Source organism: Acinonyx jubatus, chromosome E1 (genome assembly GCF_027475565.1).
Source record: "Acinonyx jubatus isolate Ajub_Pintada_27869175 chromosome E1, VMU_Ajub_asm_v1.0, whole genome shotgun sequence".
NCBI lineage: Eukaryota > Metazoa > Chordata > Mammalia > Carnivora > Felidae > Acinonyx > Acinonyx jubatus.
In genome coordinates, this window is record NC_069397.1 from 2,027,937 (window position 1) to 2,051,642 (window position 23,706).

Sequence of the window (23,706 nt, forward strand, 5' to 3'; positions counted from 1 at the left end):
CGACCCCCAACCCCGGCCCCACCCCCCACATTCCCACTCCCTAAACCCATCCCTCCCCTTTCCCCCCCAGAAAAAAAAAAAAAAAATCCAGGAAAAAAAAAAAAAAGCCACAGTTAGACCTTCCACTCATGCAAACCGGCAAAGAAAAAAAGGTGAGGGGCATGTGGAAGGCAGGGGGCCCACAGTAGAGTCCCCCCACTTATCCCCCCAAAAAACCACCTTTGAGAAGAAAAAAAAATGGGAAAAACTAAATGCGAAACCAAGGGACATGGGGAGTTATGATGGGGGCAGGGGTGACCCCAGACCTGGCCTCAGGAGAGAGAGGAGGCCTGTGGCCCTGCATCCCTGCAGCGGGGTGCTCCTTGAGGGGGCCCTGACTTCTGGAATGTGTGTGGGAGAAGATGGGGGAGGGCAGGCGGCCCCCGGTGGGTGTGTGTGTGCGTCGGGGGCGGGCAGGGGCTAGGGTCCTATGGAGCACGGGCTCGGGACCAGGAGCCCGGCTCCTCCCCAGACCCCAGGTTCCTGGGGTTCAGGAGCCCAGTTCTGGGGTGTGGGGTTACATGCAGGGGAGTGTCCCCCCTCCAGGGCTGGATCCGGTTAGAAAGGAAATAAATAAGAAGGGACGGGAGGGAGGCCAGGGGGTGCGCAGGGCTTGGGCAATTCAGTCCAGACCAAGGGCCCGGGGGCCAGAGACAGGGCGAGTTCAGGCCACACCAGGGCAGGAGTCAGAGTCTCTCTCGGGCCGGGACCCAGATGTAGGGGCCTGAGAGGTCCTCGATGACACGCTTCACCTTGTGGTAGATCTCCTCAAAGCTGTCGCCCTCCACGATGGCTGGGGGGACGGGGGGGACGGGGAATGAGGCCAGAGCGAGGGAGGGGCCCCTTTCTCTAACTCTCCAAACCCCGAGCGGTGGGGCTGCCCCCCACCCAGGGAGGCCGCCTTTCTCAACCGTCCGCCGGGCGCGGCACCGGCCTGGGATCTGAGCAAGGGCCACAGCCTCACCTGAGAAGCACTCTGTGAATTCCTGCTCCAGCTTGGTGGCTCTGTCGAAGGCTTTGCGAGCTTGTTCCTCTGTGATCCGCTTATTAATCTCTCTGTGGAGAGCGAGGGAGACGCAGATCTGAGCACGGGTCCCGCCCCACCTTGTACCTCCTCCGTCCCGGCAAGTTCAGTCGCAACCAGTGTTTTCTGATTGGGAGCACGCAGCGAAAGACACAACTCCCCGTGTCGTCTCCGGGGCCACCAATGAACCCCCACCCCACCGCGCGACCCACCCCGGCCGGGTGCGGCCACTCCGGGAACCTCTCCAGAGCCTCATCCTTCCGGCCCTTCAGCCCCAGTGAAGGGGCTCAGACTCTAACTCCCGACAGCCCCAGGGGCCCTGCTCGGCCAGCAGGTGCATGCCCCAGGGGCTGCTGGGAGTTGCAGTCTGGCCCAGCCCGAGGCTGGAGAGGAAGGAACAGGCCTGGTCCCCTTGGAGGGCGGCTGGGGCTGCTGTCCAAGGTTCTGAGGGGAGAGTTGGACACAGGCCCAGGGCCACAGATGCGGGGGGGCGCTGAGGGGAGGCCACACCCCCCCGAGACCATACTCACAGCACATTCTCCAGGGAGCGGGGGCGAATGAAGATGGCGATGGGGTGCAGGTGGGCCGCCTGCAGCCGCCGCACGGCATTGGCCGAGACATCGAGGATGCAGTGCTTCCCCTGGGGGCAGGCAGGGGGGGCGGAGGGGGACCAGCAGGTGGCAGGAAAGGACGGACAGAGGTGCCAGGACAGGACGCGGTAAGTGGAAAGGTGGGGGATGGGAGATTGGCCAAAAGGAGGTGACACGGATGTCAAAAGACACGTGGCCAGAGAGTCAAGGTGGGAAGGAGGTGAGAACAGACAGAGTTAAAGACAGAGAGAAAGAGGAAGGGGCAGATGGAGAGCAAGGGAAGAAGCCAGCACAGGAGGAGAGGATTGGAGGTAATGAGGGAGGGGTGAGGCATGGGCAGGAAGGGGACCCAAAAGACGGGGCAGAGCAAGGCCAGAGGGGTGGAGGGGATGAGGGCAGGAGCAGGAGAGAGGAAGGGGGAGAAGGGAAGTAGGATGGGGGGGCAGACAGATGGAAGAAACAAGGAGAGACAGGTGGGAGGGAGAGAGGGCAGATGGAGAAAGGAGCCGTGGAGGGAGAGAGGGCAGAGTGGGGGCAGTAGGGAAAAGGAGGTGGCAGGGGAGTAGGAGGGGGGGGGAGACCCCAGGAACAGGCAAGGCCAGAGGGCCACGGGGGAGCCAGACAGAGGGAGGGCACCAAGGTGGGAAGGCCAAGCCAGCAAGGGCAAGGCCACAGGAAGAGAGGAGAAGTGGGGCAGGGACGAGGGAAGGGGGGGAGAGGGGACAGATGGCGGAGAAGAGTTTGGGGTCAGGCAGGGAGGGAGGGAGGCAGGGGGAGCAGGCAGTCAGACAGAGTTGCCCGAGAGGAGAAGGAGGCGGAGGAGGGAGTGGAGACCCAGCAGGGAAAGAGACAGAGAGAGAGAGAGAGAGTTAGAGAGAGCTGGGGGGAGGCCATGGGGTGGGCGGGGGAGGAGGAAGAGGCCAGGTGCCCGCGGGCCCTACCTGCTCGGCCACCTCCCGCACGGACTGGACGCTCGTTCCATATAGGTGGCTGTTGTACTGGCCGGCCTCGATGAACTTGTGCGCCTGAATGTCCTTCTCCATTTTTTCCCGGGAGGACACGAAGTGGTAATCCCGGCCATCTATCTCATATTCCCGCTTGGGCCGCGTCGTATCTGCCAGGAAGTCACCCCGCCCCCCGAAGATCTAACCACCGTCCCTCTAGCTTAAAGCCTGCCTACATCAAACCGCGCAAGGGGGCTGCTGGTGAGACCAAGACTCAGAGGGGCTGGGCCACCTCCTCCCACACCCCTTCCAGGGCCCCCAGGTCTCCAAATGGGGCAGCAGAGCGGATGAGAAGCACCCCTTCTCTGAGAATCCCTGTGTCCTCCTGCACCCCAATGCCATGGGCCCCGCCCCCATCTCCCTTCCCCACCCCAGGGCCCGGGCGCTCACGGGGAACACAGGATCCGAACTTGTCGGGGAACTCGGACAGAAGGTCATCATTGGCTCGGTCCTTGGTGGGCCCAAGGATGATGATGGGGCGAGCATAGTGCACTGAGGACAGAGAGCCAGCTCAGGCCGGGGGCAGAGTGGGGAGCAGCCAGGGCTGGGGGCCGGGGCTGGGGGGCAGAGCCAGGGAGCAGCTGGGGAGCAACTGGGCCAGGGAGCAGCCAGGAGGGGTTGCAGCTGGGGAGCAGCTGGGGAGCAGCCAGGCTGGGGAGCAGCTGGGCCAGGGAGCAGCTGGGCCAGGGAGCAGCTGGGGAGCAGCCTGGCTGGGGAGCAACCGGGCCAGGGAGCAGCTGGGCCAGGGAGCAGCTAGGGAGCAGCCGGGCTGTAGAGCAGCTGGGCCGGGGAGCAGCTGGGGAGCAGTCGGGCTGGGGAGCAGCCAGGCTGGGGAGCAGCTGTGGAGCAGCCGGGCTGGGGAGCAGCTGGGGAGCAGTCGGGCTGGGAGCAGCTGGGCCGGGGAACAGCCGGGCTGGGGAGCAGCTGGGCCAGGGAGCAGCTGGGGAGCAGCCGGGCTGGGGAGCAACTGGGCCGGGGAGCAGCTGGGCCGGGGAGCAGCTGGGCAAGGGAGCAGCTGGAGAGCAGCTGGGGAGCAGTCGGGCTGGGAGCAGCCGGCCAGGGAGCAGCTGGGGAGCAGCTGGGCCGGGGAGCAGCCGGGCTGGGGAGCAGCTGTGGAGCAGCTGGGACTGGGGACCGGGGTCGGGCCAGGACTCACCTTCCATCTGCGTCACCGTCTCATAGCTCAGAACGGAGTCTTCTCGACCTAGTGGGAGGCAGGGCGTCTGCGAGGGGCTGGGAGACAGGGATCTTGGGGCCCCATGTGGCCTTCCTGAGATGTCAAGAGAAGCTCAGGGCTCCCTCACCCCCGCTTCGCCAAGCTGACCCTACCTACCCTGTGATCCAGAGCTGGAGCCCCAATCCTACAGAGGAAGAACAGAAGGAGTGGGCCACGTGCTTGGTGGGCTTCAGCCCCGAGTCCCCCGCTCCTCCACCCGAGCTCGCTCCCCCACCTACCTTGGCCTTTAACCTTGACCACTCCCGTCGTTCGACCCTGAGGGGACATGGGGGGATGGGAGGGTAGAGGAATGGCCACTGAGGGGCCCTAGAGCCCCTCCCCTCCCCCGGACCAGCTGATAACACCACCTCCCGGCGGCCCCTGGGCCCCAGTACTCCTCAATGACACGTCTGCTCCAGAGGCTCACGGGAGGGAGGCTGCCCAGCAGACAGGCCTCCGAGGGGTCAGAGGGCAGGCCCGTGGCCTCTGCTGTCCGCCCGGGGACCCCAGGGACTGGAGCCCCTGTGGCAGGAAGGCTGCAGGCCCCGGGAGCCTCACCGCCGTTTGCTGGGGATGAAGCCGATGTCATCGGCCTCGCTGTCGGGGTGGACCCGCCGTGCCTGCCACCACTCCTCGTCACTGGCGTCGAGCACGTGCAGCACGTCCCCAAAACGGAAGCTCAGGGCCTGGCTCAGGAAGCCACAGTCCTTGGTCTTGTCGTAATCAAACAGGGCCCTGCAGCGTGGGTGGCCGTCGGTCAGACACCGCCTGAGCTCTCTGGCGCCCCGACACCCAGCCAGGCCTTCTGACAAAGTGTGCCCACTCACAGCCCTCCCGCAGGGGTCACGGACCCCGAGGAGCCCCCCCACCACCGTGTGGGGAGCAAATGCTCCACTGTGACGCACAATCACAACCACTAAACGCCACTCGGTCTGCGCTGTGCCAGAGATCAGACAGGCTCTGGATCCCGTGCAACTTCTAGAACAAGATCTAGAACGCCGCCCTCCCAAGAACGCAGTCTGCAGGACGCATGCACGGGACAGTCAGGGAGGTACCCCGGAATGTGCTCGAATTCAGAAGAAGGAACAAGGCCACTCTTTGCTAACCCTGCCTATCCCCATCAGTACCAAATTCCCGTCAGTTACGTCATGACCCCGGGGTCCAGCCAAGGGAGGGCCCGACCGTGGAGGCAGCAAAGACAGAGCACGAGAACGGGACCAAAGGGGACCAAATGGAAGAGACTCTGGGACCACCTGGAGGCACCTGGGAGCCACAGCAGACCGCCCCCAGGAGCCCACTGGAGCCCAGCGGGGAGGGAAGGGCCGAGCAAAGTCTGAGCGGGTGCCAGTTAGCGAGGGCGGAAACACTGGTTCAGCAAGATAAAGGGCTCAAGGACACGAGGGAAAGCAATGAGCTCAGTGTGGGACGTGTCGAGTGCGAGATGCCTGTGGGACACCCCAGTGGACGCGTCCAGAAAGCAGATGGCCAGAAACGCGGATCTGGACCTCCAGGAAGAGGTGGGGCCAGAGCGGACGGGAGCCCCGAGGGAGAGAGAGGGTGGGGAGAGAGAGGCAGGGGCCGCAGAGCTGATGCCCCGGGAGCAGGAGAGCTGTGACCCCCTCCCCTGCAGGCGGGGGCAACATTCCAAACAGCCGAGAGGCATCCCCCTCCCCACTCTGCCGGGCAGTAACCTGAGTCACCCAACTGTGGAGGTCCTAAGGGAAGTGCCAGGCTGACCGGGGGCCAGAGGGCAGTAGGGACACTGGAGGCAGACACGATTTTCCAGTTGATATTATTTCCCAGTGCTGACCTGAGCAGCGGGGCCCATGAACGGCAGCTGGGCGTCAGGCCCGGGAAGGGGTGGGGGGGGAGCCAGGCAGGGTTCAGGGCCAAGAGCTGGGGCGGGGGGAGACACAGAACAGAGAGGCGCATCCGACCTGATGTAGAAACCCCTTTTGGGGTTGCTCCGCAGGGAGGCGGTCCCTGAGCCCAGGCTGCTGTTCATGAGCTGTTCCCGAAGGTCGTGGATCTTGGCCTCGAATCGGCTGTACTCTGAGAAAAGGACGAGAAGGTTCCCGAGCTCTGGCCCCACCGGACCGCTTCCGCTGCCCTCCCTTGCCCCCACTGGAGCCACCAGCTGAGGAGACCGGGCTCTGAGGACCCTCTCAGCTCACGACGCGGGGGGGAGCGTCGGGCCCGGTACCTTCTGGTTTATACTGAGCGATGATGGTGACCGTCTGGCCCGCGTTCTTCAAGGCGATGGCAGCCTGCTCGTGGCTGGCACTGCGGAGGTCAACACCGTTCACCTAGAGACAGCGGGGAGGGTGAGTCGCCGGGGACGGGGACCAGGCCCCAGCCCCGAAGTAGAGGAGGGGTGTGGGCAGGGCCCGGCCTTCCCTCACCGAGAGGATCTGGTCCCCCTTCCGCAGCTCCCCGCTGAGGTCCGCAGGGCCACCGGCCAGGATGAAGGAGATAAAGATGCCCTCACCGTCCTCGCCACCCACAATGTTGAAGCCCAGGCCCGTGGAGCCCCGGTGGATCACTATGCGCCTCGGTTCCCGGGGAACGTCTTCCTCCCCCAGCAGGTCCTTGGCCACCGGGGAGTAACGCCGAGGGGAGGTGGGGGTCATGGCTGTGGGGTAGTCGGTACCCAGGTAGCTGCTGTGACTAATCTCGTTGTCCAGGTGCTGGGAATAAGCTGAAAGATGTGGCAGAAGGGGTGAGGGCGCTGTGGGCAGGACCCACGGCCGCCCCACCTCCTCCCCAGGGAACCAGGAGAGCCAGACTCGGGTGACGGAGGCATTTCTCCGCCAGATAGTAGGGCGGTGTGAGGGGGGCGTCAGATCCCAGCAGTGTTGGGGGGCAGAAGTGCACAGGCCACATGAAGGGCTGGTTCTCCCGAGGGACGGGGGGGGGGGGGGAGGGGGTCATCGAGTTGAAGGTTATATGTCCTCCGTACGCCAGGGGTGGCCAAGTGGAGGGGAATATTAGCACCAGGCTTTTGGGGGCTTCCTTGTGGGTGCTGGGTTTCCTCAGATCTCTCAGTCTATAAGAGTCCCCCCCTGCCCCTCTCCGGTTTTTCCTGCTCTTGGCTATCCATTGGTCGGGAAAACTAGGTCACTTGTCTGAGAGAATTTCCCACTTTCTATGGGAGAAATTCTTTTTCAGTTTTTTTAATTTTTTTTAAGTGCTGTATTTTTATTTATTTTTGAGAGAGAAAGACAGAGAGCGTGCGCAGGGCCGGGGCAGAGCGGGAGAGGGAGACACGGAATCCCAAACGGGCCCCAGGCTCCGAGCCGTCAGCACAGAGCCCGACGTGGGGCTGGAACCCACGAACCGTGAGATCATGACCTGAGCCGAAGTCGGACAGACAGTCGGACGCTTAACCGACGGAGCCACCCGGGCGCACCCCCTACCGGGGAAATTCTAAGGGGGAAATCACCACTTCCATCTTTGGGCTGTTACCGTGTGCTTCTGCCCCGTAGCTCCTATCATTCGATCTAGAGGCTTTGTCAGACTCAAGTTCAATTTTGTGTCACAAACACCGCATAGGTGACACTACGTACTTTCCACCAGACCACAGAGGGATGCAAGAATGTCTGGTCGCCTTAGGTAAGACTGACTGGCAGGTTCAGCTGTCATGGGCTGACCCACCCATTTCTATGCTCTCACCTAAGAGCTTTAGTGGCCACTGAGGACCGCTGCCTCCTTCTGATAGTTCAGAACCCAGTGATATGTCACTGGGGATTGCAAAATAGAATATTCTACTCTTTTTTTTTTTTGGAAGAAGAAGCACTTATCGGTGGGAATGATTCGATAGAAAAGAACTTTCTCACAGTTTGTGGGCTCGAGCCCCGCATCGGGCTCTGTGCTGACAGCTCGGACCCTGGGGCCCGCTTCAGATTCTGTATCTCCCTCTCTCTCTGCCCCTCCCCTGCTCATGCTCTGTCTCTCTCTCAAAACAAAAATAAACACTGAAATAAAATTAAAAAATAAATAAAAATAAAAAAATAAAAAAAAACTCTCCCATATCAACCATTTGGTGATTCTGAGGTACAGTTTGTACAGCACCTGACTCTGTCCCCGCATTTGCCAGTTTTCATTACGAATGGGCCCTTAGCATCCTCCAAAGGTGCCCAATTATTCTTAAGCATCATTATGACCTCATGGACCTCCACCTATTTGAGGAGTTGTGATTGAATAACCAGTGGGAGCCCCTCCTGCGTCGATAACACGCCCTAGAGTCCTGGGTAGCTTTACTGTTTTTCTAGCCTGTAAGATGTTACAAACTCGTCTTGTGCATTTCCGGCACAGGATCTGGAACAGGCCCTTTCTCCAAGGAGCCAAGGTTCCTCTTGGGAAGAGAGCTAGTCTTCATCACGTGAAAGAAAACTCCTGTGTCCTTAGTTTACTAAGTTTTCGTGTGAAAACGGATGTTGAATTTCCTCAACGTCTTTTCCCGCATCAATTTCAAATGACCTTACAATTTCTGTCCGTTGTTTAATACGATGAATCATATTAAGAGGTCTCCCAATACAGAAGTGCTTTTAGTTTCCCGAAGAAAAAAAAAAAACCCTACTTTGTGACGATGTTATTCCTTTCATTGGCTGCTGTATTTGGTCTGCAACTATGTTCCTACAAAGTTTTACCTCTCTATTCAGAAGCAAAATTGGGGTTGAGTTTCCCTCTTTTATGTTATCTTTGGGACCCTTTGAAACGCCCTCATAAAATGAAACGTGAACCTTTTTATCTGTCCTCATGCTCAGAAGGAGCAGAAGAATGATCTATTCCTTGAAGATTTGAGAGAAATTAGCTACAAAACCATCTGGGCCTTGTGCCTTCTGGGGGAGAGACTGTCGACAAGCTTTTCTAGGTCTTGTACGGTAACTGATTTTTTCACCTACTCTCCAACCACAGAAGAAGAGACATTGTTTCTATTTTGTGGGGAGCATCTGAAGAGGAACACTCACTGGGATGTCATGGGGGTAACTGGGATGGGTCGTGGGGGTAACTGGGATGGGTCATGGGAGGCTTTGAGGTTTGGAGGGTTCTCACAGGTTGTGATGTCTGGGGGAGCATAGCTGTCACTCAGGTAGGCATTGCTGGGCTTGGCCACCTTCAGGTAGACAACGTCATATGTGTTCTTCAGGGCTGCCACGGCATCCTCATGCATGACGTCCTCCAGCCCCACACTGTTGACCTGGGGCCAAGGAAGGAGAGCTCAGACAGAGCCAGAAACAGCCCCAAGACAGACAACACCGTGGGAGAGGTGCCAAGGAGGACGGGGCCTTCCCCGTCGGGGGGGGGAAGGGCCAGGAGGCGAGACCCAAGTGTGGGCTGGAAGAGTGACAGCGGTCCTCACCGCTAGAATCTTGTCCCCAATCTGCAGCCTCCCGTCCTTGTGGGCGGCACCCCCTTCGATGATCTTTGTCACATAGATGCTGTTATCTCCGGGGATGTGTTGGTTCCCTACGCCCCCCGCGATGCTGAAGCCAAGACCTGGATGGAGGGGAGGACAGAGGTGGACGTCCAGGTTGGCTGGGGAGCCGGCGTTGGGGCGGGGGACGGTCGGGATGGGGGTGGAGACACAACGGGTCACTACCTTTAGGCCCCTTGATGAGTTTGATCTCCATAAGCTTCTCAGCTGGAGGCTTCCGCCGCATGACGTAGAGGCGGACGATGGAGCCCGCCTCCTTGAGGGCCTCCACCGCGGCTGAGTGGGTCACCTCCCGCACGTCCACCTCATTCACAAACAAGATGCTATCGTTGACCCTGGAGGCAGCGAGGTTGGCCTGAGCCAGGAGCTTCCTGCTGCCCTGGCCCTCCCTCTCGAGGAAACCGGCACCCTAAGCCCTGTGTCCCCTCCCCACCTGAGGCGGCCGTCCTGGGCCGCGGCCCCGCCAGGAATGATCTTGGTGATGAAGATGGACGGGTCGTCACCAATGTGTGGGTTGTCGGTGCCGCCTGCGATGCTGAAGCCCAGACCTGAGTTGCCCTGGGCAGAAGGAGGGGAGGAGCGTCAGCCCTCCTGGAGGCCTGCTCCGGGCAAGGCGGCTCGGACTCGGGCGGGGGCATGGGCCAAGGGGCCGTGACGGGAGCAGGAAGGGACAAGACTAAGGGACCGGCCACCTAGTACACACAGGCACAGAGAGAAGCGTGACAGGGAGCTGGGGGGACCTCAGGGCGGGGGGCGGGGGAGCCTGCTCACCCTTTCCAATGTGATCTCCTCGTATTCCATTTCCCCCTCCGTCCCGTTCACCTGCAACTCCAGCACGGACCAGAAACACAACACCAGTGAGCCGGACATTCCGACCTGAGCACCGGCCCCTCCCCTGCTGCTGGGGCCCAGGCCCTCCCACTCTCCCTCCATCCTTCTGCAGTGGCCCCAAAATCTAAACAACTCACATATCCCGGGGCTTCTAGGGTGTCTGTGTTGACAATCACAGGAGGAGAATTGGCCTGTGAGGGGAAAAGGAGATGAAAAGCTGTCTGAGCCTTGGCTCAAGAGGAAGCCTCTCATCGAGGGTCCCACCAGCCTGGCTACCCGTTCGGGGTCCCCTCTTGAACCAAGCCTGCTCTTGAACCCCTCGAGGCCCCAGCTCAACCCGTACTGCGCATACACACACACGCACACGTGCACGGCCCTAACACTGCCTGGGCCCGGGCCCCCTGAATGTGGAAGGAGGTGTCTGAGAAGCGGGAAGGGAGGGAGAGACAACCAGATGGGGGAGCAGCAGGTGGTAAAGAGTGGGGGGGGGGCAGGCGAAAGGGGGAGCTTCTCACCGGATGTAACACCACGGGATGCTACTGCCTTATGCGCTACACATACACCCCAGTGCTTACGCGTCCCCCGGGGCCTGCCCCCCATCCCTGTCCCTGTCGGCCCATATGCACCCAGGAGCCTTGAGAACCCTCCCTCAGATCTGCCCCTCACCTTCCCACACATTTGCCCTAAACCCCGGGTCCCGGGAATCCGGGGTTCCCCCAGCTGCAAGCCCCTCCCTCCTCACCCACCCGCCATCCAATCCACCCCTTCCTCTAAGGACTCTGTTGCCTAGCGATGGTATCCAAGCCCAGCCAAGGCCTGGGGAGACCCACCTCCAGAAGGCCCTGTCGCCAGGACAACGGGGGTGGGGGTGGAGTGGGGGGCGGGAGATGGGCGTGGCCTAGGAGCGATCAGCCTCCCAAAGGCAGAGGGGATCCGCTAGCCCCGCCTCTCCTACCCGGGGCCCCGCCCCCCGGCAGCCAGGGGAGAGAAGTCCAGGCTGAAGAGGTTTGTGGGTGCAGCGCGTCCTGAAGGGCCCCGTTCTCCCTCTTGTACGCCCCTCACCCTACGCAGTGCAAAAGACGTCAGGAAGGGGGAGTGGTGAAAGACATCCGGGTCCTATCTTCTCATCTACTCCCCCCACCCCAACCTCCATTCCGGAAAGGGTTAAAGTGGGCGTACCCAGGTCCTGACGTCAGTCGCCTCGACGCGGCAGGGTCTCTAGACTCTGGGGCGGGGCCAGCTTTAGGCCGGTCCTAGGGGCTTCCCCAATTGCCAGGGCAACCGAAACCCCGTCTCCATGGCAATGGGAGAGGAGGCCAAGAGCTTCCTTCCGGGGTCCCCAACCTATCTCCTCCTTAAACAAATATTTATTTGGAGCCTACGAAGCGCGAGGCAGTCATCACGGATTCCCCAAACTCCTCGATCCCCCCCTCAAAGGGCCCCCCTGCTCTCTCCTGCTATTTCTCAACACTACAGGCTTCCTCGCAAGCTCTGCAATAGATTTCAAACCCGCAAATCCATGAACACCGCCAACCTCCGACCCTTCAAATCCCAGCAGATGCTGTTATCCAACCGATAGCCACGGCCAAAATCCCCTCCACAAGGCTGTCCTCCGTCCCCACCCCATCCTTGTCCTAAAACCTCCTTCCCCAGGCCCCATCCCTCCTCCCTGGCCACCTGGCTCTGCTTCCCACCCCTCCCTCTACAGCAGCCCACACCCTGCACGCGTATCCCTGCCCCACCTTCCGTTTCCATCTTCCAACCCAGCCTTGGCCCTCCACCGGCTTTCAGTCCTCATCCAGCATCACCGCTCCCCCCCCCAACCCCCACCAGCCCTCCTGCTCAGTGTCCAGCCCTCATCCTCCACCCTAACTTCTGACACCCCAGAGATATCCACTCGCCCTTATCCAAGCTTCAAACCCTGGACATTCTGTCCAAACCACAGTCCATTGTTCTCAGTCGATCCCCGATCTCGATCTCTGCAAATTGAGACTTTTCCTTGTCCCCCCCCCCCCCCACTCGGGCCTGGTCCCCAGATCCCCCCACCACCCCCCCTGCTGGCTGGCTCAGGGCCACCAGCACTCTCTCCTCTGCTTCCCTGTCTTCCTGCACCCTGATCCCCACACTCGATACCACCCTGCACGCCTCCCTCTCCCCCATATCCCCTCCCCAGGGAGCTTCCTGGCCCCACCCCACGAAGAGCGACTCGAGTCTGCCTTCCTCCACTCCTTGCAGCTGTCACCGCTTCACAGGAATACTCTGTGCTGTCTCCTCACCTCCAGGGCCAGACTTCTGTTCCTCTCCATCGACTCAACCTTGGCCCTGATTTCACAGCCTCACCCGGTCAGCCCCAGGGCCTCTCCCCCTTTTGGGGTCTCTCCATTTTGCTACAGGCCAGAGAACCCTCTTTCTTTTCCTCCTCTTCCTCACCCCAGAACCTACCGCGGCCCCCTCCTTGCCTCCCCATCTCCAGGTTCAGAAAACTCCTCCCTGACTTCGTGGTGAAATGTCTCCAGCCTCGCCCTCCCCAGGGCATCCTGCAAGATTCTGGAAGGCCACCCCTGCCCCCACGGTGTTCCCCTCAATGTCACAGCTTGCCTGGGGCCTCCGGCCCTCCCCATCCTGTGCCCCCAGAAAAGAGGTGTGAAGGGGAAGAAGATATATAGTTGGCCTGGAGGAGGGAAGGTCCCAGAGACAAGGCCTCCCCCGGACTGGAGAAGGGAAGACAGGGCGTGGATAATATAATGGAGGGGGGGGGGGCGGGAGGGGCCCGAAGAAGAAAAGGGTGGTGGCCGGAAAGGGGAGAAGGGACGACTAGGGGACGGTCACTGCCAGAGGGAGAGCGGGCCCGCCGAGGAGGAGCACGGAGCCCGCGGAGGGCCTGAGCTGGGGATCAGGGAGGGAGCAGGAGAGTGCGTGGGAGGAAGAGAGAGACAGCATCCTGGAGAAGCAGCCAGCCAGCCAGCGGGAGGGAGAGGCGGGGAGGAGGGGAGGGAGCCCAGGAGGGGAGCAGAGGCCGGGGCAGGGGACCGAGGCAGAAAGGCCCCACGACTGGGAGTCTCCGACCAGACACCTGGAAAGGGCTGGAGACTCGGGGCGCAGGCAGAACCAGGCCCAGAGGCCGGAAGTGGGGGGAGGAGGCGGAGAAGGGACAGGAGCAAATGCGGGCAGCTGGAGCTCCGCACGGAGCTCAGGACACAGAAAACGGAAACGGAGGTGGGGGGTGTGAAGGAATGAAGAGGGCCCGGGGTGGGGGGCGTCCTGGGGGCGCACACCTCTCAACACACGTGCGCGCAGGCACGCGCACACACGCACTCGCCGGCCTTAAGCTCTACGCCCACCCCCCGCCCCTCGTCCGGCCTCTGTTTCTCCTCGGTGGGGACGAGGTGTTTCCGGCCCCCCCCAAGCGCCCCCTCTCCGGGCCCCAGCCGCCCCGCCCCAGCCTCCTCCCGCCTACGGCTCTCGCCCTACCGGCCCTTGGGGGTGCTTGTGGCTCCGAGGCTCCGAGCGCCGCACTGGGGAGGGGGCCGCCCGAGTCTCCTACCTTGAGGGGGGAGAGGTGGGCGTGGCCCACGACCCCGTGGCCGGCCTCGAGGTGGGACAAGTTCCTCTCCGCCACGTGCACCAGCTCGGGGGCGTTTACCTGGTTGGGGAGGTGGGCCGGGCTGTGCTCCAGAGGGGGCGTGTCTTCATCTTGGTAGCGGTATTTCTGGGGATGGGGACCGAGGCGTCACCGGGGCCGGCCCAGCGCCTCGGGCTCCAGGCCGCCCGCCCGGCCGCCTCCTCTCCCGCCCCCCCCCCCCCACCCCCACGCCAGTGCGGTGCGGAAGGCCCTGGGGCCTGACCAGTTCCTCCCCCTCCCGGTCCTCCAGCCCATTGGCTCCCCTCTCTCCACCCTCCCACAGCCCCTCTCCCGCCCCGGACCGCCACCTCTCGGCTCGGCCCAAATCCCAGCCCCTCCCCCTGCTCCCCCCCACCCCAAATCCTACCTCCCCCCCGTCCCCCGAGCCTTCGACCCGGCACACCCCCTCCCCCGGCCGCCGTTTCTCCCGCCTGGCCCAGGCCTTCAGATACTAGTCCCTGTCACTGCGCCAGCCCTCTGACACGCTGAACCCCCATTCTCGACGTCCATCCCCAACTTCTCTGCCTCCCTCATCATCCTCACCCCACTCCCCCGGTTTGTGAGCTCCCTCGTCCATCTTCCAGCTGCCGCGCCCCTGGCGTCTCACCTCACTCCCACCCCACCCTCACTGCCTCAGTCTCCCCACCGCAGCCTCTACCCCAAGAGCCACTGGCTGTCCAGCACTGGCATGCCAGACAGAGGCAGGGACCGCAGTCAGGCCCTTCAACTAGCAGGTAGTTGGCATCAGGCCCCCAGGCAGGACAAAGCTGAACTGGTCCAGCTCCCCGTCCAGCTCCCCCTCCACTGGCCCAGCTGGTTCCCCAAGTAGTCTGCACAGAGTCTGGCCCCATCCCTACAAACGCCCGTAGCCCAGCCAGTTAATCGGATATACTGACTGGGAGCAGAAGGGGGAGGAACAGACACAGTAGCGCTCAGGAGGGGGACAGGAATGGGTGTCTTCCAGGCTGGCTGACCGGGGAAGGAGGCGGGGAGCTGGGTCTCAGAGTCCATTCCTGGTCTCCCTCTGGCCTTTAGGAGTGGAAGACTCAACATGACCCCGAGTCCCTTCCCAACCAACCACCAGCCATCTCACCGGCCTCCTCTGCTAGCTTAACAAGGACATCAGTAAATGAGATTAACTGGGGGCCAGAGAGAGAGGAAAGGGGCAGCTGGAGACAGCACTGAAGGGCAGCGACCCCGCCTGGGTCCACCCACCTCTGCCGCCGCACTCCTCAGGAGCCCCCCCCCCCAAGCCCCAACCTCTGGGGGGGGGGCGGGGGGGGGGAAGACCAGGGTTCCCTGGGGACAAGACAGAAGACCCCGCCCCCGAGTACACCTAGGTGAAAAGAGAAGGCAGAACTCCCCTCTCAAAAAAAGCATCTGAGAAGCTGAGTACCCCAACATTTGGAGGGCAACGTTTGCACGGTCCAACTGGAGGCAGCTTATCAAAGTCAATGCCTGTTAGTAGGATTCTGAAAACTCTGGGGATGTAACCCAAGTTTGGCCGCGGCTAAGGGCGCAGCAAGAGACTAGCAGAAGGAAAATGGTGCTGGCAACACGAAGCCTCTCCCACCCAGGCCAGAGATGAAGCACCTCTGAGAAGGAAAGTAGGGGCTCATCAAGATACACCCGGGTTTCTGGCCCGCAGACCTGGAGAGAGAATCCTGGCCCCCAGGGTTCAAGACCATGGGCACAAAGTGTAGAGAAGGAGAAGTAAGGAGGGGGGTCGGTATAAGCTACGTAGCCCCCCTCAAAGGCTAGGCCATCCTGGATAACAGAATTCCACGACCTGGAAGAGGCTGTCCATTCCACACCCTGAAAAGGTGGTCTGCAGCCTGGACAGTGCCCCAGAACTGGGGGTCCGGGGGGACGGGCGGAAACAGCTCCCCTGTCCACTTCCCCAGAGTCCCATCCCCTGCGTGGTCATGAGGCAGGGCCCAGGGGCGCAGCTTCTAGTCTCCCTGAGTCAGGGGAGGGTCTGAGTCCACCGCCTCTCCATCTTCAGCCCACCTCGCAGAGGGGATCCCTGAATCTGGTGAAGAACTGTCAGGGTGCACAGAAAGAAAATGGAATCACAGAAACTCGTCATTTATTCTAGAGAGGAAACAAAGAGAAGTTTTTATCACAGTGAGACTGCAGACACGTCTCCCTGCCCTACCCCCATGGGGTGGGGGCTGTCTAGGACTGAGGGAAAGACTCCCCTGCATTAGGAGACAATGTGAGGGACCCACATTGGGCACAAGGGAAGGGTACAAAAGTCCCCAGAATGTGGCTGAAGGAGGTTAGGGCCTATGTTTGGTCCCTGGAAAATTTCAGAGTACTGTACATGTAGTAAGGGGTTGGGGGGAAGAAAAAAAAAACGTCTGGAGGGGTGTGGGGGGGGGGTAGTAATTCCAAAACTGCAGACTGGCAGATGGGGGTCGGGGGCAGCACCCCTCAAGCCCAGATTACAGGACAACTAAAGCAGGACAGGAAGGAAAGGAGGATCCCCTGTTTTACCCCACTGGAACTCTGGGCCCCAACCGCGACAGTTCCGATGGTATTGCAACCAGGTCTGAACCCCCAATACATTAGGGCAGAGGCAAGGAAAAGGCCTGGGGGTCGCTGTTGTTCCTTTCCCCTTGGCCCTCGCGTCACTGGAGCCCCAGTTGCATAGAATGACCTGGAACCGAGGCTTGCACCCCCAAAATAGAGGGGTGTGAGTGAAAGGGGGATGTTGATAAGAGGGGCGACCCACTGCGCCTGTCCGCGAGACACTGCAACCCAGAGACCCCGCGCCAAGCAGAAGTAAGAGCGACAGCACTTGAAGCTTGCACCCTGAGATTTGGGGGGTCCGGGAAGAGGGGAGCGGGGCCGGAGCCCGTACCGCGGCACGTACCACGCAGAGACACATGGAGGCGAATCTGTTCCGAGCCGACATGGAGAAGGGGAGGGGGACTGAGGGGAGGGGACGGGTGGGAGAGCAAGGGTCCCAGGGTCGGGGGAGGGGGAGGGGCAGAGGGGCGGGGGCTGCGGCGGACGCGGCGACTGGAGGCTGCGGCCGGAGGGGGGCGGGGGGGAAGGCGCCTGCGCAGTGCGGGAGAGCGTCACGATGGGAGAGAGGGGGTGAGGGGAGACCCTCTTAGCCATCAACTTCCCAGGTTCCAGCTGTTTCTCTGTGGACTTCACCTTCCACAGTATACTCCTATTCAGAACCCCAACAGAAACACTCCTGAAATTTACCGGCTTATAGCTGTAATTCTCATCTAATTTCCTGCCCCTAAATTCACCAGGTCCTTAAAAACTCCCAAAGCTCCATGGACCACTCATCTCTACTGGACTCCTAAGGTGCAGGAAGGAGGAAGCACTCCACTCTCACCGTAGAGGGACCCCCCCACACACCCCCCAGGATCTAAAATGCCTCCCACAAGCCCCACCCCCCTCCCTCCCCAAGGATTATCAATAGGGACCGCATCCCCTCAGATGCCAAGATATCTCCTATTCTAACCAGCAGTCCAGCCCCCTAACTTGATAGCCAGACAATGCTTTTCAGGAGTTTAAGGACCACAGACACGACACCGGCTGTCTCCTCAAATTAAACCACCGTTTAAATCCTCCCTTTTAAAATCATATCCCCCAACCCACCAACGGAGACCTTGACATTAGTGCAAATATTACCCTTTCTATAACGTCAACATCCAAATAAGCAGTCCTCAAATTCCTTTGGGGTCCCCTGTCCAAATCCCTGCATCTAATGAGATACTCATGATTTTCCAATATGCACAGCCCCAGTACCACCAGTGGGGTGCCCTGCTGGCTCCATGGGAAGAGCACACAACTCTTGATCTCAGAGTCTTGAGTTCAAGTGATCTCCCCTTCAAGTGTGGAGATGACTTAATAAATAAACTTTAAAAAAGAAACACTTAAAAAAAAAAAACACACAAAAAACAAACACCCGACTCCAATTTCTGGGAGTATTTAATGTATCTTAAAGCTGGCCCTCCAAATTCCATTGTAATCTCTTCAATTTATTCCCAAACCTTTAAATTAATAGATCTTTCCCTATCCCTTTTCTTCACCCCTCAAGTTCACACATCACTCCTCTCTCTGGCTGCCCTTCCTACGTCTTCACATCACCTCCATGATTCTGAATTCCAACATTGCTACAGGAGTGCTCCCGAACAGATCTACCCCCCCACACCCAAGCCTCAAAAAATATTCACCAAAGTAAGATCTGGCCTGCAATTTGCAGTGACCCACAAATCTTCCACAACACCCCAAAACGACTGCCTCAGAGGTTTTCATTTTCTCCCAAACAACTGAACCTGAAAGCCTCTCTTTACAAATATTATCCCATTGAACGCCCACCTTCCCAACTCTTAAAGCCCACTGAGCAGTGGCCTCAAATCAGCTTCTCTGGCTTCTCTATAATGCCCACACAGGGCAGAGAGGACAGACTGCCCTAGAATCTCGCCCATGTCCCTCCCTCCCCGTTATCGGAATCTGTTAGATGCGCCCCCAAGATGACCCCCAATGCCCTAGTTTCGCATCTGGGTAGAATGCTTGCATCCTCAGAGGGAGCCCTTACGGAAGAGCTGAGCTCTAAATTCCTTCTAGAATAGAAAACGCACAGGTCCTACTTCTCCACCAGTGGGCGCTGTGGCCCCTTAAGACCCTCCCCCATCCCCCATTTCCTTTTTCCCTCCATTTTCCGTTTCCCTGTTGCCTGGCAACGCAGCAATCAAGGACTTTGCTGTCGCCTAGCAACCGTCTCCCTGGAACAGAGAGCTGAGGTAGGAGGTTGTGCTCCGATGAAATCTGAACAGGCCTCCATCTTAGGAAAACTGAGACGTCAATCGCCCAGCCTTCGGATTCTCCTTTCCAAAGACCCCCGCACCCCGCAGTTCCTCAGACAACAGGCCCCTCAAAACCCCGTCTCCCTCCGGCGCATGGGACCACGCCACGCCCCTGCCGGGTCAGCCCCGCCCTCATTTCTGTCAGGTTACCCAGCCCTCAGGCCCCGCCCCATTCCGAGGGCTGCCACCGCCTCCCTCGATAGAGTAAGCCAGACCCCACCCACCTGCCTCCAAGAGACCACGCCCCCGTCCACTTCCCGCCCATTCGCTCCCCCGGCCTCGCCCACACTGTCCCTCCGCCACGCCCCTGTCCGCCAATGAATGAGGCCTTTGGCCACAGTGCCCCGCCCCCGGCATCTCAGCTTTGCCCAATAAGGACCACCCGGAGGGTTTAACCGCTTCGCCTCCGGGGTCCGGCCCGATACCCCCGGTCTTTTCCCACTCTCCCCCCTCCCCCACTTGTTCTGCTCCGCCCTCCGACACCCTCGCCCGGCCCTCAAGTCGGCCACGCAACTTCAGTCGTCGCCGGTTGCCATGGCAACGGCGGCAGCAGCGCGGGGAGAAGGGGGAGGGACGGGGGCGGAGTGGGAGAAAGAGATTCTCAGAGGCAGACACCGGCAGAGACCCCGGCACCGAGTAAGACTAAGTGATAGCTCTAAAGGCGGAGTGAGCACAAAGCACAGGGCCTGGCGCATGGTAGGCATTCAATAAGTGTTCCTTCAATTACTGCGGCAGGAATCTAAATATAGGCAATGAAAGATGGAGGGCTCTCAAACGGAGCTGGGAAGCTCAACCACCGCAAAGCCTGGGCACCCCCTACCTCACCCAGCATGTTGGGAGCGGGGGACGATGGGTGGGGGCTGGGAGGGGGGGTGGGAAACAAGCGCCTGGTGCCCCCTGCTGGCTCCTCTCGGCTACCCCTCCGCTGTCCTGGATGGAGATGTACCACAACTCCCAACAGCCCCACGGACAGCAGCCCCCTAACAGGAGGGCTCCTGTGCCTCAAGGCCTTATGGGAGTTGGAGTCCTCGTCATCCCGAGACTGACAAGTTTTCCGGCCAAGGAATGTGGCAAGCTCTGGGTCTCCTCCACGCCTCTGTAAAACCCCAAATGCATGATTGATCCTCTCTGCGCAAGGCTCCTTCCTTCAGGGATGCTCACTCTGGGCTCCATCGAAGAAGTAGGAGTCTGGAAGGGAGATGAATAAACTCCCCCTCCCAGAATAGCTGCCAGTGCAGGCAAGCCCCTCACCCTCGCTCGCACATGTGTGTGTTCACATGTTGGAAGCAGGGCCCACACATTCCAACTGGCTTTCTGGGTACACCTGTCACCCGGAGGACCACAGCCAGGGAGCCTAAGGCTGAGGGGCAGGCTGAAGGCAGGAGACAGGAGAAGCTAAGGATCAGACAGACATTAAAGGAGACCAGGCCAGAGAAAGTGAGGCACAAAAATCCACCGAAACCACAGGGAACAGGGGAAGCAGCAGCATGGGAGAAAGCCTGGAGCCCACAGAAGGGGCGGCGGGGGGGGGGGGGGGGGGGGGGGACGCAGACAAGCAAGTAGCTCTGGAGAGGGGGTGGGGGCTCTGGACCTAAAGGTCCTCAGCCTCCAGTCTCTTCCATCCATGCTCACACGTGCACACTGCATGTGTACACACATGTGTGAGTTTGTGGCAGGGAACATGTGTGTCCTCAGCTCCCTCCCCTGAGAAGCTGCAGTTCCCACTAAATATAACCCCCTCCCCAGCCTGTGACTCACCCGGACCCCGCCTCCCCGGCCCCCACTTCCTGTCCCACCCCCCAACCCCCAGCTGCCTGCCACCCGCCCAAGCCTCCCTCCACACACCAGGCACCCAGCTTGCCAGTCCCAGAGTCTCCCAGCCAAGACCTAGGTATATTGCAGCACCCACCAGGAGGTTGCCCCATGCTCCCCATCCAAGATCTGCCCCTTCCAGGCTCGGACCACAGGGACGCCCTCGTCCGCTCCTCACGGCTGCCAGGCCTGCCCTGCTCCAACTCCTTTTCACCAGGGGAACCTGAAATCCAGGTGTCCTCCCCCACCTCGATCCCAAGTGTCAGGGGTAAGAGGAACATTCCCCTTAATCTGCTCTTCTCACTCTTTCCCAACACGGGGAGGATACGGTGTGGGAGGAGGCAGGGATATTGAGCACCTGCCCGGGGCCACCCCCAAATTCTGCACCACCCACCTGGTCCCCCTCCTCAAATCCCCTGTCTCCCCAAAGCTCTCATCCTCCTCAGGGTCTGGCAACCTCTTCTCCCTCCCAGGGGAGTACCCCAAACCCTCACCTCACCTGGTCCATTCCCTCAGGTGGCCCTGTGGCAGGCCCTAGCCCTCTGACAGCTCCCAGCTATCCCCGTATTCCATATGATCCAACCCTACATCGACAGTTCCCTCAAATCGAGAGTACCCCCGAATGCATCCACCACAAGATGCTGGTTCCATAGCTTGAAGGCCCACCCCTTCTCCGCCAGCTGACACCCCCAGACCAGTCAGGCACTCACAACCAATAACCTTCTACCCCCATGCCAAGAGCCCCCTGAAATTGCACAAGACACCTACAAGCCAGTCTGTCCCCCAGGAGGGAAGAGGACCCCCCCCCCCTCATGTAGTCCACCTTCCAATGCACAAGAGCAGGACTTCCATGTGAGCCAGGCTTCTCCTTAAATAAGTCTCCCTCAAGCCTCGTTGGCGAACCCCAAAACCCACTAGCCCCCCCCAAACCACAAGACAGCCCAAATTTTCCATTTCTCTACAGGTACAAAGGGATCACCCCAGGGGGCACCTGTGGCCAAACCCAGCATTATCTCAGATGTGAACCCCAAAACTAAATCATGACCCCCAAATACATCTTCTGATGCTGTCACTCCTGGGCCCCCAGCCCCAGGTTAGGCCTGCCTAACCCCTCCCCACAAACTCATACCCTCCCCCCCCCCAGCTTATAGCCCCCCCCCCCCCCATCATGCTTACCTTGGTTGTCACTATACAGAGACAGTCCATGTTGGGGGGGCTGGCCGCGGCGGCGGGTAAGGGGCTCTGACTTCATCGGAGTTTCGTTCCTCCCCTCCGTGGGTTCTCACCCCTCCCCCCTCCGCACCCCACTTTTGCAGGGGGGGCCAGGATGGGGGGAGGGGTGAGAGGGGAAAGAGGGGGTTGGAGAAGGGAAGGGGAGGGAGCGTGGGAGGGAGGGGAAGGGGGCCCTAAAAGGGGGTCCCCAATGGAGGGGAGGGGGCTTGGGGAGCACACCCCGATTCTCAGGAGGGGCGGGGGCACCGGGGGCTGGCAGCCCCGGAGTTCGGGGGCTGGGGCATGAGCTGGGGTGGGGGAGGGGAACTGGATTTCGGGGAGCCCCGGGGTAGGGGGGGGTCTTGCCTAACGGCCAGGGGCTAGGGGCCGTGGCGGGGGAGTGGGGTGGGGGGGGTCGGAGGCGGCAGCGGCCGAGGGAGCCGTGGAGCCGAGGAGGGAAGGGGAGAGAGGAGGAGAGAGGAAGCAGGGGGAGGGAGGGAGGGAGCGAGGAGCGAGAATGGGGGGGTGCCTTGGCAGAGTTAACTGCTTCGGTGCTGGCAGGAACCCGGATAATGGGAAAGGAGATAACAGCAGATGCAGAGAGGCCCTGTGGCAAAGATGGAGGCCTGGCCGGGCACCAGCGCCGACAGCAGAGATGATGAGGAGGGAGCACCCATGCTGGTTTAAATACTGGAGCCAGGCCCTGGCCGGGGGCAGGGTGTGAGGGAGGGGCTGGCAGGAGGGAATCCCTGGGGGGCTATTTCCCCCTCAGGATTCACAGGAGGAAGCCTGAAAAGTAATTTTGTCCTGGACTCTTTGGTGCCTGAAACTGGGGCAAAGAAAAGGGGGGGAGCGGGAGGAGGAAGGGCTGCAGGGTAGGAGAGAGAACATTCTCTGCACCCCTGACTCGGGATTTTGTCCCCAGGGCCCCCAAGTCTTCAACATTGGCTGTCTTCGCTCCAGCCCTGCCCGCTCCCCTGAGGCAGCGGCCCCACCTCACCCCCTTACCTGGCTCTCTGAGATACAAGCCTCATAATAGTCGAGGATGTCTGTCACCAGAACAGAGCTGAGTTACCCTCCCCCACCCCTGCCTCCCGGGCCACCCCTGCCACCATCTCTGGCCTCCTTCTGTCGGGTGAGGGAGGAGCTCCTCCAGCCAGGGCTGCTGGACTTTGATGGGGGACAGTCAGGACGACCGACCCCTGCTTGGACCAAGGGGACCTCCACGCCCCCAACCAGCCCCCAAGTTTGGGCATTGCCCTCACAGGCCCAGGCCAGCCCTTTCCAAACACTGCCCCTCAGATGATTGGGGCTACTCACCCAGCAAGGCCTGGAAGAGGTCACTGTGCAGCACGGTGAGGAGAGGGGGTGCCCACCGCAGTAGTGGGGGGGCCAGGAGCCAGAGGGCTGACCGGGGAGCTGGAGAATAATGGGGGTGGGGTTGGGACAGGGAAGACACAGAGGGACCAAGACATTCACCTTCCCCAGCCTGTGCCTTTTCACCCCAGATTCTATGGGAAGGTTCCGGAGAAGGGTCCCCAAATCCCAGTCCCCGCCCCCACCAGCTCAAGCCCCCAGGCCTTTCGTTTTTCACCTCTGGGTCCCTCGGACATCTCTCTCTTCTGTCACTTTAATCTCCCTAATCCGCAGGGTTGGAGCTGAGCTGCCTTCTCCCCACCCGGTTCCAGCTGTTAGCCTAAGGAGGCAGTCTTATCTCCTCCTGGAACTTCGCACCCTGGCCTGTCTCCCCAGAGCCACGGAGCCATGGATGAGAGTTTGCTACACTTTTCGAGGGAAGGGGACCCCCCCCAAGGAGGCTCCAGCCACCCCAAAGGAGAGGAAGCTGAGCCCAGATCTTTCCTTGGGGGGGGGGGGTGTTCCCAGTAAGGATGGCAGAGAGGGGGTATGAGTTACCGAGGACTCCTCGGCCCAGGGCTAGAGAAGCGGGGGCTGGGGGACGTGAGCACCCCTACAGCTCCTCACAGGCTGGGAAGCAACCAGAATGCCAGCCGTCTAGCCTGGGCACATGGTCTCAGGAACAAGGGCAGACAGATACAGGCATTCAGGAAGGTCTCAGAGGCCCT

General features: G+C 60.7%; 1 protein-coding gene across 10 annotated transcripts; it reads right to left on the minus strand.

Annotated features, from left to right (window-relative positions):
* Nucleotides 1–54: 54 nt before the first annotated feature.
* DLG4 (discs large MAGUK scaffold protein 4) lies at nucleotides 55–23,336 on the minus strand. Of its 10 annotated transcripts, none has more exons than XM_053211451.1 (22): nucleotides 23,217–23,250; nucleotides 22,943–23,041; nucleotides 22,631–22,671; nucleotides 13,785–13,850; nucleotides 10,279–10,332; nucleotides 10,082–10,132; nucleotides 9,744–9,868; nucleotides 9,476–9,645; nucleotides 9,236–9,372; nucleotides 8,929–9,073; nucleotides 6,276–6,571; nucleotides 6,077–6,179; nucleotides 5,811–5,925; nucleotides 4,432–4,608; nucleotides 4,113–4,149; nucleotides 3,991–4,018; nucleotides 3,814–3,861; nucleotides 3,048–3,149; nucleotides 2,595–2,767; nucleotides 1,594–1,703; nucleotides 1,004–1,095; nucleotides 55–832 (listed from the first exon to the last, which is right to left on the minus strand). In XM_053211451.1, the coding sequence occupies exons 1-22, from the start codon at nucleotides 23,233–23,235 to the stop codon at nucleotides 726–728; spliced, it is 2,295 nt and encodes a 764-aa protein (XP_053067426.1). In that variant the 5' UTR covers nucleotides 23,236–23,250; the 3' UTR covers nucleotides 55–725. The 10 variants fall into 10 exon arrangements, 9 of the variants coding, with proteins under 9 accessions (XP_053067426.1, XP_053067425.1, XP_053067424.1 ...); XM_053211450.1 differs by having other exon boundaries at nucleotides 10,082–10,140; nucleotides 10,278–10,332; XM_053211449.1 differs by having other exon boundaries at nucleotides 13,686–13,850.
* Nucleotides 23,337–23,706: the final 370 nt, after the last annotated feature.

Excerpts from the sequence above, each read along its gene's own strand:
- DLG4 (XM_053211448.1), bottom strand. Across the intron at positions 13,851-22,630 it reads CTTGTATCTCAGAGAGCCAG|AAATACCGCTACCAAGATGA; the intron begins GTAAGGGGGTGA and ends CCCCATCCCCAG. Across the intron at positions 9,373-9,475 it reads ACTCATCAAGGGGCCTAAAG|GTCTTGGCTTCAGCATCGCG; the intron begins GTAGTGACCCGT and ends CCCTCCATCCAG.